This window comes from Schistocerca serialis, chromosome 5 (assembly GCF_023864345.2).
Source record: "Schistocerca serialis cubense isolate TAMUIC-IGC-003099 chromosome 5, iqSchSeri2.2, whole genome shotgun sequence".
NCBI lineage: Eukaryota > Metazoa > Arthropoda > Insecta > Orthoptera > Acrididae > Schistocerca > Schistocerca serialis.
Genome location: NC_064642.1, coordinates 183,640,456 through 183,659,393, shown reverse-complemented (window position 1 = coordinate 183,659,393; position 18,938 = coordinate 183,640,456). Strand labels below are relative to the sequence as shown.

At 42.5% G+C, this 18,938-nt stretch overlaps 1 protein-coding gene across 1 annotated transcript in view; it reads right to left on the bottom strand.

Moving 5' to 3' along the window:
* LOC126481054 (protein-cysteine N-palmitoyltransferase Rasp) overlaps nucleotides 1-18,938 on the bottom strand; it is a 182,436-nt gene that overhangs the window by 34,497 nt on the left and 129,001 nt on the right. The window contains exon 8 of the mRNA XM_050104534.1: nucleotides 608-749. Within this exon, the coding sequence (XP_049960491.1) occupies nucleotides 608-749 (142 nt within the window). The remainder of the gene's footprint in view (nucleotides 1-607; nucleotides 750-18,938) is intronic.

Sequence of the window (18,938 nt, the reverse complement as noted above, 5' to 3'; positions counted from 1 at the left end):
TAAATACTGTAGTTTCAGAAATAATTACATCTTCTTTGCTTATGGTTAATCGTCTGTGAACTCAGTAACTCGCTTTAATAGATTTCCAACTGATAGTAATATCAGTGTCTCAACTGGACACTGACTGCTGGTGGGGGGTGGGGGGGGGGGGGGAAGAAGAGGAGAAGGAGGAGGAGGAGGAGGAGGAGGAGGAAGAAGAAATTTCTATTACTTAGAAAATCATGTAAGTTAGATGTTTCTGTGACAGCACTATTAGTGTAGCATTCCAGTATTATGCTGACTGACTGATCTTATGAGGTGTGTATTAGTTGTCCCTCTTTGTGATTTACCCTGCCACAAAGTAACTACGCAGATATGTCTACAGTTGTATGTCCTATTATCCTGGGCATTTCTGAAACAATGTAAAGGCTACATCAGAATAGCTAAAACATGATCTGACACCACCTACCATAAAACATAAATTGTATAATGTGTCACAGCTAAATTCTGTGGAACTGATAACATGAGCCAAGGAGAATTACATAAAATATTTCCGAGTTTTCATGGCATACCAAATGAAACCTTGGTCAATAACATATGTTTGGAACTGCATAAAACTAATACTTACCTGTAAAGATTCGACTGACAAATATGTTTCCAATTTCCATTCTACCAAGAAAATAAAAGCTGGACAAAGCTGACATAATGAAGAGAGGACTTCCAAGGGCAGCTTTAAAACGTCTAGAATTCCTTGGAGACAGCAACATTTCCTAGCAAATAACAGAAAAAAGTTACAATGCAGTTGATTCTGCTATAGCAAATAATCCTTATGACTTCCTATATTCAAAAGCTGACAACAGTCAAGTAAGAACACTGTACGGGTTGTAGGCTATTTACAAAACATAAACAAGAAGGTCAACTAAAAAACTATGAAAACATCTTAGACTGATGGTAAAAGTTAATACTGCCATATAGAAGAAAACAAAGAAATAAAATAACAGGAAATTATATGGGGAAGTTGCAAGTTGGAGTGAAAAGAGTCACATAGTACTCTGCTTGTCTTCCCTTGTTCCTTGAAAGATTCCTTTTTAAGCCACAGGTGAATCTTGAAAATAATGTTTTGTATGAAGCAGAGAAAGAGAATAGTGTGTTTAAATTTTCAGCAAATAATCAGAGTCTGCAGCAAGCTTATAAAACAAACCGCAAAGATAACATTTCCTCATGGCAATATCATTCACAATTACGTACTGGACTTCAAACACAAAGAAATTACTATCACTTTAAAGAATCCATACATTAATAATAAATTCTGAACCTTTTTAGTATACAACAGTGATTTGGATCCCCCCACCAGGCTGAACAGCAATTTGAAGGACAAGTCAGAGGTATTTAGGCTACATACTCTGGCCGCAGCTCGCTCCTACCTGACGCACAGCCGCAACCGCAACTGTGTAACATGGGGGCATCCACTGATGCCAGAGTGCCTGTAAGTACCATGTTCACACACCCGCCAGTTCACTGAATCCTGAGATACACGCCATTGATTGGTAGTGTGTTGACCTTATCTGTATTACATTTTTGATTCAGATTGCTGCCAGAACAGTTTGTGTACACTTAATATGACTTCTGCTATGCTCTCGACTTGATTTGGCTAGCATTTCGCTTTGTTAACTCCACTGCCATCGACTCCAGGAAACATGTCTTTGTTCAAACTGTCTCTTGCACTATCAGCAATGCAAGTGGTTATAAACTATGTACTACCTATGCAGAGTAGGACAGAACGGTTCATTTTTCCAAATGAATAGCAAGTGTGCATGTGCGTACATGAACATGGACACCCCCCCCCCAATCTCTCTCTCTCTCTCTCTCTCTCTCTCTCTCTCTCTCTCTCTCTCTCTCCATTCCCCCCCCCCCCCCCCCCCCAAACCCCCTCCCAGATGTGACCTACAAGGAGAAAGACTAATAATTGTGCCTAGTTCTAGTTTCACAACTCTTAGACCACAAGAAGTGGTTCACAATAAGTCAAATGGGTGTCTAGTAAAATATATAATTGCACCACACAGTTCTCATGAAACACTACAGGTTTCCACTTTTAAGCCAATCCCAAAAACACCAACAGGTGTTGTAAATTAAAGGAAACATCTAGGAAAAGCACAGTTTGCACTTTTCAAACAATATTTTATTTAGCCAATTTTGTAAGATTGTCAGAATTACAAGTAAATTAAAGGAATAATGCCAAAATATTGTCCTTTACTCTTTGAAAAAATTTAGAGAAGTAAGTTCCTTATTTCTGCCAGCATAACATACAACTGGGAGTTGCTCACACTAGATGTTGTTGGCAAACATATTTACAGTGGGGGAAAAGAAACAGTTATTTTCAGTGCAAGGGAAAAGAGCTTGCAATGACATGAAACTGTTTCACAGCTGCGCAGCAAAACTTTGCGAATGGTGAATTATCTTCCTTCACCAGACATGTAGAAATGCCATATTTACACATCATCTCACACCAACTGGCTAAGCTATTGAAAAACACAGTCATCAGAAACACTTTTGTCATTGCCAAAAAACTTAAGGATGAAAGTAGTGCATGCCACCACAAAACTAGCTGACGATTCAAGTGAATGAGTAATTTACAAAGTGACGTGCCGTCACTGCAACAAGTATTAATACCCCAAATGGATAGGAATGTTAAAACCTTTTTGCAAAAGCATGTCGACTTAACAAATGGAACAAATCATTCATAGCTAAACACATCAGCTAAATAGGACACATTGTTGCAACATAGAATTATCTTCAAATACAGCAAACTTTACATAAGAACTGGAAAATGGACATCTTGGAAGAGAGTGAAATATTCATCCAGAGTCAAAATGAAATTGCAAATGCAACAACAGATTTCAAGAATTCAGAAGTCTTCACCATATTTAACTAAGTACTGTAAAATTAGAAAATCTGCAATGGGCAATAGTATCAATGCATTTATGTGTCCAGTAGATGTAGCTCTGTAATGTTTTTTGAATGTTAATTACATGTTAGCATTAGCAATATCAAATAGTTTATTGTCTCTCTTACTGTGGCACATTTCATCAACAAATATCAAAGATCCTTTGCCGAGAAGTGCAGAAGAAAATTACAAAATTATTTAATGCCAGGAGTGGTACACAAATAGTGATGTAAAATCAAGACTAGTTTTGACCACTATCTTACTTCTGCTGCACAGTGACTTTGATTATAATTAGGGATCCAAAAATGGAGCATCCATTTTTGACATATTTTGAATCATTTTTGTCAAATTTCGCATCGTTTTTGTCAAATTTCGCATCGTTTTTGGCAAAATTCGCATCTCAATTTATTTTTGTTTTTAAAGGATTAAACATACAAATTTAAAAGGTTGTTCACGCTTCATGTCTGAAGAAGGAGCCCTGGTGCTTTGAAAAACTGACTTGCAAAGAAAAAGTACTGATTGTCAAGCTTTTTGACTGGAACATTTCCTTTTCCAAAAAGTTCAACAGTTTTTTTCTGAAATGGTCTTTGCTTATTTAAGTTTACAACACATGGTTGTTTCTGTGGAGAAGCAGCAGCATTTTCCTACTGGTGAAAAAAGTGCTTATCCAAGTCAAGATATTTCTAGACATTATTTCCTTTCCCCACACAATTTGGTAACTGCAAAATCTGCAGAATATTGACATCAACCTTTCGTGTGCATTCACAGCCATGCGGCGTGAACTTGACAATGCTACAGACAGCATTATCGTAACTGCTGTCCGCTTCCCATCTGCTGTGCAGCGAACTACGTTAAATTAAGTATAAACTGTATTTTTCTTACTTGTCACTTCTTCTTCCGTGTGTTTTTGCTTTTAGGAAGCTTTAATTTTAGAGTACTAGTAATAGTGTTCCATAGATTTTGTGTTTGTTTTGAATACAGTCAGAGTCCCTTTAGTCAGCTGTAGTGCCAGTAGTGCTAGTGTTTGTTTTGAACACAATCCAGAGACAGGTAGTGCTTATTTTCATTCTTTTCAACAAGAAGTGTCTAGTAACCACAGTTTAGTCAGCTATCAGCCGCCTTTAGTGAATTAGCAGTCTAGTTAAAAGTTGATTAACTGTCTACAGTAAATTGATTTCTTAGGATGGATAGGATGTGTGACTGCTGGGTACGGACGCAGGAGGAGCTGGCCACTGTTCGCAAACAGCTGAACATGTTGATGACTGTAGTCAGCCGTCTTCAGGCTGCTGCCTCGGAGTGTAGTGGCAGTGGGGAGTCTGGTGCGTTGCATGGTGTTACATGCTTCACCCATGGTCCCTACTGTCGAGACATCTCCGCGGGTACCAGGCGTGGTTGGGCCGCCCTCTCCTCAAGGGGAGTGGTGGGTTCAGCAGCGTTTGCGGCGCACAAGGCGGAGGGTCAATGTGGAGTCTGGCCGTGTGGCATCGCCTGCTCTGCCTCTGAGTGGACATGTGCCTGCTCCTTCAGCAAGGTCCGAGCAGGCACACGGGGGGAGGGGTTTATTAGTGACTGGGAGCTCCAATGTTAGGCGAGTGATGGAGCCCCTTAGGGAGATAGCGGAAAGGTTGGAGAAGAAGGCTGGTGTTCACTCTGTCTGCTTGTCGGGGGTCTCATCCGAGATGTGGAGGAGGCCCTGCCGGCGGCGACAGAGAGCACTGGGTGCACCCGACTGCAAATTGTTGCTCATGTCGGCACCAATGCCTCCTGCCGTCTGGGTTCAGAGGTCATCCTCAGTTCATACAGGTGGTTAGTGGAGTTGGTGAAGGCGGAAAGCCTCGCTAAGGGGGTGAAATCTGAGGTAACTACTTGTAGTATCGTTCCCAGAACCGATCGCGGTCCTCTGGTTTGCAGCCAAGTGGAAGGCTTAAACCAGAGGCTCAAGACGATCCTGCAGAGATCTGGGTTGCAAATTTCTTGACCTCCGCTATCAGGTGGAGAAATGTAGGGTCCCCCTGGATAGGTCACGCGTGCAGTACACGCTTGAAGCGGCTACAAGGGTAGTGTAGTACGCGTGGAGTGCACATGTGGGTTTTTTTAGGTTAGAGAATTTCCTCCTAGGCACGTCAAGAAGCCTCCTGAGACGCGACAAGGTGGTAGTAGTAGGCAAAACGCAACAGGGAATAACAATATTAATGTGGTAATAGTATATTCGTATTGTGAAGGGACAGATCAAGATAAGATGATAGTTTTTATGAGGCACTCAGTGACGTAGTTGTTAGAGTAAAGGACAAGGACAGTGTTCCGCTCTTGGGTGATTTTAATGCCAGGATTGGAAATCGAACAGAAGGGTATGAAAAGGTTATGGGTAAAGTTGGAGAGGATATCGAGGCCAACAGGAATGGGAAACAACTATTGGATTTCTGTGCCAGTATGGGCTTAGTAATCACAAACTCCTTTTTTAAACATAAGAACATTCACCAGTATACTTTGGATGGCATGGGAACCAGATCTGTCATTGACTATATAATAACAGATCAGGAATTCAGGAAGGCTGTGAGGGACACACGTGTATTCAGGGGATTCTTTGATGACACTGATCATTATTTAATCTGCAGTGAAATTGGGATTGTGAGGCCGAAAGTGCAGGAGGTCAGGTCCATATGTAGGAGGATAAGATTGGAGAAACTTCAGGATAAGGAAATCAGGCACAAGTACATAACAGCGATCTCAGAAAGGTACCAGTTAGTTGAATGTAGTCAATTACAGTCTTTGGAAAAGGAATGGACAAGGTACAGGGACACAGTACTAGAAGTGGCTAAAGAATGTATTGGAACAGTAGTGTGTAAACGTAGGATGAAGCAAACAGCTTGGTGGAATGACACAGTCAAGGCAGCCTGTAAAAGGAAAAAGAAGGCGTATCAAAAATGGCTACATACTAGAACTCAGGTAGACAGAGAAAGTTATGTTGAAGAAAGAAACAAAGCCAAACAGATAATTACAGCATCCAAGAAGAAATCTTGGGAAGACTTTGGAAACAGGTTGGAGACTATGGGTCAAGCTGCTGGAAAACCATTCTGGAGTGTAATTAGCAGTCTTCGAAAGGGAGGTAAGAAGGAAATGACAAGTATTTTGGACAGGTCAGGGAAACTGCTGGTGAATCCTGTAGATGCCTTGGGCAGATGGAGGGAATATTTTGAAGAGTTGTTCAATTTAGGTGAAAATACGATCAGTAATGTTTCATATTTTGAGGTAGAATGGGATAGGAATGATGATGGAAATAGGATCACATTTGAGGAAGTGGAGAAAATGGTCAATAGATTGCAGTGCAATAAAGCAGCTGGGGTGGATGAAATTAAGTCAGGACTCATCAAATACAGTGGAATGTCAGGTCTTAAATGGCTACACAGGATAATTGAAATGGCCTGGGAGTCGGGACAGGTTCCATCAGACTGGACAAAAGCAGTAATCACACCAATCTTTAAACATAGAAACAGAAAAGATCGTACCAACTACAGAGGTATCTCTTGAATCAGCATAGTGGGTAAAATCTTCTCAGGTATTGTTGAAAGGAAAGTGCGAGTATTAGTTGAGGACCAACTGGATGAAAATCAGTGTGGGTTTAGGCCTCTTAGAGGTTGTCAGGACCAGATCTTTAGCTTACGGCAAATAATGGAGAAGTGTTATGAGTGGAACAAGGAATTGTATCTATGCTTTACAGATCTAGAAAAGGCATATGACCGGGTTCCTAGGAGGAAGTTATTGTCTGTTCTACGAGATTATGGAATAGGAGGCACACTTTTGCAAGCAATTAAAGGTCTTTACATGGATAGTCAGGCAGCAGTTAGAGTTGATGGTAAATTGAGTTCATGGTTCAGAGTAGTTTCAGGGGTAAGACAAGGCTGCAACCTGTCTCCACTGTTGTTCATATTATTTATGGATCATATGTTGAAACGAATAGACTGGCTGGGTGAGATTAAGATATGTGAACACAAAATAAGCAGTCTCGCATATGTGGATGACTTAGTTGTGATGGCAGTTTCGATTGAAAGTTTGCAAAGTAATATTTCAGAGCTAGATCAGAAACGTAAGGACTATGGTATGAAGATTAGCATCTCCAAAACGAAAGTAATGTCAGTGGGAAAGAAATATAAATGGATTGAGTGCCAAACAGGAGGAACAAAGTTAGAACAGGTGGACGGTTTCAAGTACTTAGGATGCATATTCTCACAGGTTGGCAACATAGTGAAAGAACTGGAAGCGAGGTGTAGCAAAGCTAATGCAGTGAGCGCTCAGCTACGATCTACTCTCTTCTGCAAGAAGGAGGTCAGTACCAAGACTAAGCTATCTGTGCACCGTTCAATCTTTCGACCAACTTTGTTGTATGGGAGCAAAAGCTGGGTGGATTCAGGTTACCTTATCAACAAGGTTGAGGTTAAGGATATGAAAGTAGCTAGCATGACTGCAGGTACTAGTAGATGGGAACAATGGCTGGAGAGTGTCCACAATGAGGAAATCAAAGAAAAACTGGGAATGAACTCTATAGATGTAGCAGTCAGGGCGAACAGGCTTAGATGGTGGGGTGATGGACTCATGGGTTCAGCAGTAGAGGGTAGGAGGAGTCGGGGCAGACCAAGGAGAAGGTACCTGGATTTGGTTAAGAATGATTTTCAAGTAATAGGTTTAACATCAGAAGAGGCACCAATGATAGCACTGAATAGGGGATCATGGAGGAATTTTATAAGGGGGCTATGCTCCAGACTGAACGCTGAAAGGCATAATCAGTCTTAAATGACGACGACGACGACGACGTGATAACGACGAAGATGATGATGACGACGACGATGATGATGATGACGACGATGATGATAGTAAACTGCAGGAGTGTCTATAGATAGGTCCCAGAACTGCTCTCATTAATGAACAGTCACAATGACCACATACTCCTAGGAACAGAAAGTTGGCTGAAACCAGATGTAAACAGCAACAAAATTCTAAACTCAGATTGCAATGTATACCACAGAGAGAGGCTGGACAGTGAAGGGGGACGCGTGTTTATAGCAATAAAAAGTGCAATAGTATTGAAGGAAATTGATGGAGATCCGAAATGTGAAATAATTTGGGTGAAAGTCACAGTTAAAGCAGGCCCAAACATGGTAATTGGATGTCTCTATAGGGACCCTGGCTCAGCAGCTGTTGTGGCAAAGCACCTGAAGGAAAATTTGGAAAATATTTCGGGTAGATTTCCTGACCCTGTTATAGTTCTGGGTGGAGATTTTAATTTTCCGGATATAGACTGGGAGACTCGAACGTTCATAACAGGTGGCCGGCACAAAGACTCCAGTGAAATTTTTGTAAGTGCTTCATCTGAAAACTACCTTGAGCGTTAAACAGAGAACCGACTCGTGGCGATAACATATTAGACCACCTGGTGACAAACAGACCTGAACTATTTGAAACAGTTAATGCAGAACAGGGAATCAGTGATCATAAAGCGGTTACTGCAACGATGATTTCAGCCGTAAATAGAAATATTAAAAAAGGTAGGAAGATTTTACTGTTTAGCAAAAGTGACAAAAAGCAGATTTCAGAGTACCTGACGGCTCAACACAAAAGTTTTGTCTCAAGTACAGACAGTGTTGAGGATCAGTGGACAAAGTTCAAAACCATCGCACAATTTGCATTAGATGAGTATGTGCCAAGCAAGATCGTAACAGATGGAAAAGAGCCACCGTGGTACAACAGCCGAGTTAGAAAACTTCTGCAGAAGCAAAGGGATCTTCACAGCAAACATAAACATAGCCAAAGCCTTGCAGACAAACAAAAATTACGCAAAGTGAAATGTAGTGTGAGGAGGGCTATGCGAGAGGCATTCAATGAATTCTAAAGTAAAGTTCTATGTACTGACTTGGCAGAAAATCCTAAGAAATTTTGGTCTTGTGTCAAAACGGTAGGTGGATCAAAACAAAATGTCCAGACACTCTGTGAGCAAAATGGTACTGAAACAGAGGATGACAGACTTAAGGCCGAAATACTAAATGTCTTTTTCCAAAGCTGTTTCACAGAGGAAGACTGCACTGTAGTTCCTTCTCTAGATTGTCGTACAGATGACAAAATGGTAGATATCGAAATAGACGACAGAGGGATAGAGAAACAATTAAAATCACTCAAAAGAGGAAAGGCCGCTGGATCTGATGGGATACCAGACCGATTTTACACAGAGTACGCGAAGGAACTTGCCCCCCTTCTTGCAGCGGAGTACCGTAGGTCTCTAGGAGAGCGTAGCATTCCAAAGGATTGGAAAAGGGCACAGGTCATCCCAGTTTTCAAGAAGGGACGTGGAACAGATGTGCGGAACTGTAGACCTATATCTCTAACGTCGATCACTTGTATAATTTTGGAACACGTATTATGTTCAAGTGTAATGACTTTTCTGGAGACTAGAAATCTACTCTGTAGGAATCAGCATACGTTTCAAAAAAGACAACAGTGTGAAACCCAGCTCGCGCTATTCGTCCATGAGACTCAGAGGACCATAGACATGGGTTCCCAGTTAGATGCTGTGTTTGGTAACTTCCGCAAGACGTTTGATATAGTTCCCCACAGTCATTTAATGAACAAAGTAAAAGCATATGGACTATCAGACCAATTGTGCAATTGGATTGAGGAGTTCCTAGATAACAGAACGCAGCATGTCATTCTCAAAGGAGAGAAGTCTTCCGAAGTAAGAGTGATTTCAGGTGTGCCGCAGGGGAGTGTCATAGGACTGTTGCTATTCACAATATACATAAATGACCTTGTGGATAACATCAGAAGTTCACTGAAGCTTTTTGCGGATGATGCTGCAGTATATCGAGAGTTTGTAACAATGGAAAATTGTACTGAAATGCAGGAGGATCTGCAACGAATTGATGCATGGTGCAGGGAATGGCAATTGTATATTAACGTAGAAAAGTGTAATGTGCTGCGAATACATAGAAAGAAAGATCCTTTATCATTTAGCTACAATATAGCAGGTCAGTAACCGGAAGCAGTTAATTCCATAAATTATCTGGGCGTACGGATTAGGAGTGATTTAAAATGGAATGATCATATAAAGTTGATCGTCGGTAAAGCAGATGCCAGACTGAGATTCATTGGAAGAATCCTAAGGAAATGCAATCCGAAAACAAAGGAATAGGTTACAGTACACTTGTTCGCCCACTGCTTGAATGGCAGGGAGGGTAACAGAAAGGGTTGATAGAAGAGAGAGAGAAGATCCAACGGAGAACAGCACACTTCGTTACAGGATCATTTAGTAGCTCGCCCTATTTGCCCAAGAAATTCACAATGCCGTAGACACTGGCGAGCAGATTGATGCCGTATTCCTGGACTTCAGGAAGGAATTTGATACGGTTCCGCACTTACGTTTAGTGAAAAAAATACGAGCTTACGGAATATCGGACCAGGTTTGTGATTGGATTCAGGATTTCCTAGAAGAAAGAACACAACATGTCATTCTTAACGGTTCAAAATCTGCAGATGTAGAGGTAATTTCGGGAGTACCGCAGGGAAGCGTGATAGGACCTTTATTGTTTACAATATACATAAATGACTTAGTTGACAACATCGGTAGCTCCGTGAGGCTATTTGCAGATGACACGGTTGTCTACAAGAAAGTAGCAACATCAGAAGACTCGTACGTACTCCAGGAGGACCTGCAGAGGATTAATGCATGGTGCGACAGCTGGCAGCTTTCCCTAAACGTAGATAAATGTAATATAATGCGCATACATAGGGGCAGAAATCCATTCCAGTACGATTATGCCATAGGTGGTAAATCATTGGAAGCGGTAACGACCGTAAAATACTTAGGAGTTACTATCCGGAGCGATCTGAAGTGGAATGATCACATAAAACAAATAGTGGGAAAAGCAGGCGCCAGGTTGAGATTCATAGGAAGAATTCTAAGAAAATGTGACTCATCGACGAAAGAAGTAGCTTACAAAACGCTTGTTCGTCCGATTCTTGAGTATTGCTCATCAGTATGGGACCCTTACCAGGTTGGATTAATAGAAGAGATAGACATGATCCAGCGAAAAGCAGCGCGATTCGTCATGGGGAAATTTAGTCAGCGCGAGAGCGTTACGGAGATGCTGAACAAGCTCCAGTGGCGGACACTTCAAGAAAGGCGTTACGCAATACGGAGAGGTTTATTATCGAAATTACGAGAGAGCACATTCCGGGAAGAGATGGGCAACATATTACTACCGCCCACATATATCTCACGTAATGATCACAACGAAAAGATCCGAGAAATTAGAGCAAATACGGAGACTTACAAGCAGTCGTTCTTTCCACGCACAATTCGTGAATGGAACAGGGAAGGGGGGATCAGATAGTGGTACAATAAGTACCCTCCGCCACACACCGTAAGGTGGCTCGCGGAGTATAGATGTAGATGTAGATGTAGTAATCGCAAAAGCATTACGGAGATGATAGATAAACTCCAGTGGAAGACACTGCAGGAGAGACGCTCAGTAGCTCGGTATGGGCTTTTGTTGAAGTTTCGAGAACATATCTTCACCGAGAAGTTAAGCAGTATATTGCTCCCTCCTACGTATATCTCGCGAAGAGACCATGAGGATAAAATTAGAGAGATTAGAGCCCACAGAGAGGCATACCGACAATCTTTCTTTCCACGAACAATACGAGACTGGAATAGAACGGAGAACCGATAGAGGTTCTCAACATACCCTCCACCACACACCATCAGGTGGCTTGCGGAGTATGGATGTAGATAGAGTCAATAAAGTTTTTAGCGTAGAACCAAAAGTAACTCTATTCACATTTTATGGGAATATTTCGAACTTGGTCAAAACACATTGACATGTTTTGTTTTTCAGTTGTTGTAGTGCGAAGTGTGGACACTATAAACTGGCAGTTGGCAGTGAGCGTTAACAAATTACTGTAAGAACATCAGAGCGGAGAGGAATGGGGCAGGGAAACAAGCGCCACGTCCCTTTTGCAAGGAAGCTAGCCTAAACCCTTTTTCCCTGTTGCTGCAAAAGCAGAGAACTGACATGGTCATAGAGTTAATTGTTCCCTTCTCTTGTTGTGCTTGTTGCGAGCGGCAAATAAAACTCTGGCCTCTTCACTCATTTCATTTTTTTTATCTATTTGGTCTTCACCGGTTAACAGCCACTTAGTCAAGGGTAGTGCTTGCTGAAACTGACAGTGTCTTAAATGAGTGTGTTCAGGCCTGATCTCTGCTGGGATCTGATACAACCACTGTGCAAAACATCCGCCCCCTAAAACTGACACATAGAAATGTGTGCATTATATGAAATTATAATCTTCAGCTGTCAAACAAGTGTATACATTTCATTGTTCCAACATGCTAGTTGCCACAGCTAAGTCCTATGGTACATTACTCTGCATGTATGTTACACAGAATATTCAACTGCTCGCAACTGGTATGGGACCGGAGCATCGAGTGCACTGATACTTCACTACTTTCATGAACTTTTTATTTTGCAAACACATTCTTACACACATTACCTTTCTAAACTGTGCTTGACCAGATGACATGCAACACCAGTAATCAAAAATTTGCTTTATATGCAGAAAATAATGCTATTTCGAACTATCTCTGGAAAAAACTGGATGCAATTCACAATGAAATAGAATTTATTAGGTAATTCTGCGTTTTCAAATTCTGAGGCACACGTCATCTCAAATGCCAATTTTTTAAACCCTTAATAACAATAAAGAAGTGTCTTACGTGTTGCAGGGATTTCTGGTAGAATGCAAATATCTTTGTATTAAAGGACACTACTCACCCCCCCCCCTCTCTACCTCCCCCCCCTCCCTCCCTCCCTCCCTCCCTCCCTCCCTCCCTCCCTCCGTGTGTGAGTGTGTGTGTGTGTGTGTGTGTGTGTGTGTGTGTGTGTGTGTGTGTGTGTGTGTGTGCGCGCGCTGAATGAATAGTGCCAGTACATGTTTTCAGCATGTAGAGTAGGTTGGAGTATGGGTTGTGTTGGATGGGGTGGTTACAAGGAGTGAGAGGCAGAAGGCAGGGAGGGGGATTGGGGGTGGGTAGCTAGCGGCTCAGAGGGAGACAGCTGTTTTGTCAGCTAAGAATGCAGGACGGAGAGGTGGCAGTTACACAGGCTAGGAATGTGGCACAAGTTTGTTTGGAGAGTGTGGAGAGCAGCACACACTGAAGGTAACATGAGGACATAAATTTAGAGGTGTTGACTGGGCAGAGGACGGGGAAACTGTTACGTGGAAGGTGCAGGGACAGTGGGGGCTGGAGACTGAGGCCAGGATGATTACTGGAGTGAAGGATGTGTTACAAAGATAACACCCACCTGCGTAGTTCAGAGAAGCTGGTCATGGCAAATAGGATCCAGATGGTCCAGGTTGTGAAGCAGGCATTACAACTGAGGATGTTGTGTTTACCTACATGTAGTACCACTGCACTGTCAATTTTGTACTTGCTAACAGTTTTGTAGTGGCCATTCATTCTGGTGGACAACTGGTTGGTAGTCATACTGATGTGCAGTGCTTGCAGCAGAGTGGTATATAACATTTCTGCTTTTGAGAGGTGGCCAGGCCACTGATGGGACTGGGTAAGCCTGTGACAGGGTGGATGGGTGGATTAGGCATGCCTTGCACCTTAGTCTCATCATCATCATCATCATCATCATCATCATCATTATCATCATCATAATCTTCTTTGTTTGCCTTTATCCGGCATCAGGCTGGGTTGTGACATTTATGGTACTTCTCTACTTTCCTCTCATCTTTCCACCATTATTCTCCTATAATGGTTTTGTTCTCCTTTTTAAACTGGTCTTCATCGAATAGATCCGTCTTGCTCTAGATCTCCCTCTTGCCCTAAAACTTGGCCTCCACCTTTTCTTTTTTTTTTTTTTTAATTCTTTCATTTTCCATTCTCTTGTGTCCAAACCATTTTAACCTGTTCTTCTCAAGTGTCTCATTCAGCTTTTCTACTCCTATTTCATTCCTATCTTCTCGGTCTCTCCCCCGTTTCCCTAACATACTCTTAGTTCTTAGGAATCTCATCTCACTGGTTTGAAGCCTACACTCTCCTCTATTCTTGTCATTGTCCAGGTCTCTGATGCATGTCGGTGTAGGTATAAAGAACATCATCTACAGCACTTCCTTTCACTTCATTGGCACTTCCCCTTCTCAGACTAAATCCTCACACATTGGTAGAGTGCATTGCTTGTTGTAGCCTTTTGCTAACTTTGCGTTCTCCAGCATCACACTTCCTAGGTATTTATAGTTAACTTTAAATATGTAATATTAGTTTGTTCCTTGCTTCTCTGTCTCCTCTGGTTACCACCATAGTATTGCTTTTCTCCATACTGCATTTCATTCCTTATTTCCTGATTTTTAATTTAAGATGACTATTTGTTCTTGTACATCCTTACAGTTGATTCTCCACACCAAAATATCATTAGCAAATAGAAATAACTTCATCTTCCTTCCTCTATGAGCTTCTTTAGTCACTTTCCCTATTTTATCCATCACCATTATAAATAATAATAGTGACATCACACTTGCTTCTCTCAATCCCAGAACATTCCCGTATCTATCGGTTCTTCCAACTTGGGGCTGGTACAGATGAAGCTTTTTTCATACACTACTTGAAGAATTTCAGCTGTTTGTTTTCCATCTCCCCTTCTCGCTGAAGTTTCCCATACCTCTTCTCCGAGGACACTATCATAAGCCTTTGTTATGTCAAGCAATGTCATCACCACATCCTTCCCATACTTTCAATGCCTTTCCATCAAAAGTCATACCAAAGATAGGGTCCACTATTGATCCACCACATCAAAAACCATAGTTCTTCTCTTTTAAATGATCTTCCAATCCTCTCCCCTCTCTCCTCAACCTTCTTTCAAGTATGCTGTGTACCATTTTTAGCACTTGTGATATGACTGTAATCCCTCAATAGTTATTTCATACTTTTCCGTCTCCCTTCTTGAACAATGGAATTATTATTCCCTTTACCCACTCTTCACGCACACATTTCTGCATCCGTATGCATCTAACATCTAAATCCTTCATCTGGTTCAGATTCATTGATGACATCTTTGCTATCTGGAGCAAAGGTGAGGGCACCCTATCCACATTCCTCCAGCACCTCAACAACTTCTCCCCATCTGCTTCACCTGGTCCTACTCAAACCAACAAGCCACCTTCCTAGATGTTGACCTCCATCTCAAAGCCAGCTGCATCAGTACCTCTGTCCATATCAAACCTACTAACCACCAGCAATAGCTCCACTTTGACAGCTGCCACCCATCCCATACCAAGAAGTCCCTTCCGTACAGCCTTGCCACTTGTGATCATCACGTCTACAGTGACAAGCAGTCCCTCTTGAAATATACTGAGGGTCTCACTGAAGCCTTCACTGACCATAATTATCCTCCCAATCTTTTACAAAGACAAATCTTCAGTGCCTTATCTTTCTAGTCTCACACCACCTCCCAAAGTCCCACCGCCCTGCCACAGAGGAGCATTCCCCTCATAACTCAGTACCACCCAGGAGTGGAGAAACTGAATTACATTCTCTGCCAGGGTTTCGATTACCTCTCGTTGTGTTCTGAAATGAGAAATGTCCTGCCCACTATCCTTCCCACGCTTCTCACAGTGGTAGTCCACCGTCCACTGAACCTACACAATATACTCATCCATCCTTCCACAACCCCTGCCCCCAATACCTGGCTCATACCTCTGTAATAGACCTACATGCAAGACCTGGCCCATACATCCTCCCACCACCATCTACTCCAGTCTGGTTACTAACATCACCCATCCCCATCAAAGGCAGGGCTACTTGCGGAACCAGTCATGTGGTCTACAAACTAAGCTGCAACCGATGTGCATTCTATACAGGCATGACAACCAACAAGCTGTCTGTCCACATAAATGACCACCGAAAAACTGTGGCCATCAACATGCTGTCAAACATGATATCCTACATTTCGATGACTACTTCACAGCCTGTGCCATTTGGATCCTTCCCACCAACACCAGCTTTTCTGAATTGTGCAATACGTCCTACATTCCCATAACCCCCCTGGCCTCAACCTTCGTTAGTCACTGTCCTCAACCATCCAGCCCCTTTCCTGTTCCCATTCTAGCACTACAAGACCACTTCCACTACTACACTGTCTTTTTATTTCTCTCCTTTTCCACTACTCCCCCCCCCCCCCCCGACCACTCCCCTGCCCTCAGTCTAACCTGCAGCACTTTCCTGTCCGCCTCCCCCACCATACTATCCCTCTCCCTCCCAGCTCCAGCCTCCTCCTTACCCACACCTAGACACCACTCTCATATGTCAGTCTATTGTCGACAGACCCTTAACGGCTGAAAGCTACAATTGTGGGAGTCTCTTTGTTGTGCCTAACTGTGACTCTTGCATCTCTACTATATAGTGAGTAGCAACTTTCCTTCTCATAATGTTGTTACATTCCATCCTGGATTTTCCATTGTTTGATTTTTGTTTTTCACATTTAATAGTTTGTTAATGTACTCTTCCCATCTTTTTCTTATCTCCTTAGATTGCATTTTTAGAATGAGGCTGGAGTTTGAAGGATGCTGGAAGAGAAGTTTTGACAGCAGAAAGGCCATGGGCATAAGAGATGCTGGTGTATTGGGAAGTGTCATCAACTGTGATGAGAGGGATCCAGAAGGTAAAGGGGTAGGGACAGCAGAGAGTCGGTGAAGGATATGGTTGGTATCTTCAATGTGGGAGCCTGGATTACGGGCAGTTGGTGGGAGGTGTTGCTCAATGAAGGCTGAAATCCATTCAGTGGTCGGCACAATAACCAGCTACGATGGGGCATCCAGGCTTGTTGGGTTTGTGAATTTTGGGGAGCATCTAGAAGGTGGGCATGTTGGGTACCACAGGGATGAGGAGGAAAATGGATTCAGAGCAGAGATTCTAGGAAGGGCCTAAACCTTTAAGCAGGGACTACAAGCTATGTTGATCTTCCGGGATGGGATCACTTTGGTAGATTTTGTAGGTGGGTAAGTCAGACAACTGGCAGAGGCCTCCTGCAAGGTAGTCACTGCAACTCGTCACGCCAGTCGTGAAGTGTCTGTCTATAGTGAGGATGATTAGGTTAGGATCTGTTTTGAGACTGTGTATAGCTGTCCTTTCCCTCTGCTGAATGGTGGGTGTTAGGAAGTTCCCTGGAGAAGGATGGTGAGCCCATGTTGCAGGTAAGGAATTTCTGGAAGAAGACCAGGGGGCAGTTAGGTGGGAGGAGTCTCTAACAAATCCAACATGGTTACATTTGGGTGTGGGGCTGAAGGTAAGGCCTTTGGATAGGACTCGAACTTCTGTGAGAATGAGGTCCTTGGTGGAATGGTTAACAACAATGTTTTGAGTTTACTTGGGTTCTGGATTTTGGTGACTGACTTTTGGGACTGTTCAGTCAGCCAGTGCTAAGTGGTGGCACAAGCTTGAATATGTGTGCACATTTTCTGTGTGTCCTTGTGTACTTTACTCTAGTTAAAAAAAGAATTACGCAAAGTTAGGAAGCTTTTCTTTTTTATATGCCTATTGATGAATCAATTCTTCCACTTTTCGGTGAGTTGTCTCCTTTTATCCTAAAGTATTTACATTTTACCATATCTTTCCTATTACATTTATACTGCCTAGTAGCTCTCTTCCTTCCTGAACCTCCTTTCTTGCTTTCTTGTAATGTACATCTACTCCGTCACTCCTGTATTCTCCATCTGTGTCTTTTCCTAAGTTTTCCTCTCACCTATGTTATGCAAACACTTGGCAGTTCTGACCAACATCATCGCGTGTGACTTTTGTGACACCTTGTAGCATTGGAAGCAGCCATTATGAATGCATTTTCTATATACTACCTGCCCACCAGGTCATATTTATTAAAATTTCCAGCAACTAACCATTACATTTCACCTGCGAATCCAACCACCCTTCCTCAAACTTTGCTCCAAGCAATATTTTATTCTTTCTTTCTTTCTTTCTTTCTTCTTTCCTGTGTGTGACAATAACTTAGGTGTAATCAAATATTCTGATGTCAGAAAACCACCATCCTATTGCTTCCTGCACAATTTATTCCACTCTTTACACTCTCCAAACTCACACTTAGTTATCCAATTCCCATTACAGCCACCGAACGCTTTCACTCATCCATTTCTCATGTCATTTCCCGTAACACCATCCCTACCCCAACGGACCCCTAATTCATTAATCTTTACCAGCTCATAAAAACATCCGTGTTCCTTACTAAAACCCAGTCCCACATCCTGTTCCTTAAATTCTGTCTAAGCAATGGAATCCCTCCTTCCTTCAATTGCCTAATCATAAAAATCCCTATCTCTGGCTCCCACCCCTCCTTTCACAACTACCCTCATCAGTCCCTATGCATCATCAACCTGATACTGCAGAAGCACCTCTCCATGACACAGACCACAAATCACCTCTACTCCATTCTCAACATGCTGTTACTGTGCAATGCTTGCAACATACACCACACCTCTGAAATTGAAACCGTCTCACTCCATCACCTGAAGGAGCATTCCAGACACCACCTCTATAATTTATCCAACCTACTCCTGCCTTGGGGCACCACTATCCATAAGCACTCGCCCTACTCACAGTGAACCCTTTCGGCAAACCTCATTGCACCTAAACCTGTAGTTGACCTTTTCAATTTATCACATCCTCCAAAACTCCCTCCATAAAACCAAGAACTCTACCAAACCCAAAATCAGTCCTGTCCAAAGAACTTGCCTTCAGCCCCGTACCACAGTTTAACCACGTTGGAACTGTCAAAGACCTACTCTCCTCCTTCTAATCCCTACAGTGTAAACACTTCCTTGCCACCAATCCCTCCAATCAAAGCCAACCTTATCCCAACACCGAAGCTTCTCTCTCACTGTTCATACCGCCATCCAATCGCGACCCTCCCCTCTCCCATGTTAGCACTTGCATCACCTTCCAAGAATTCCTTATCTT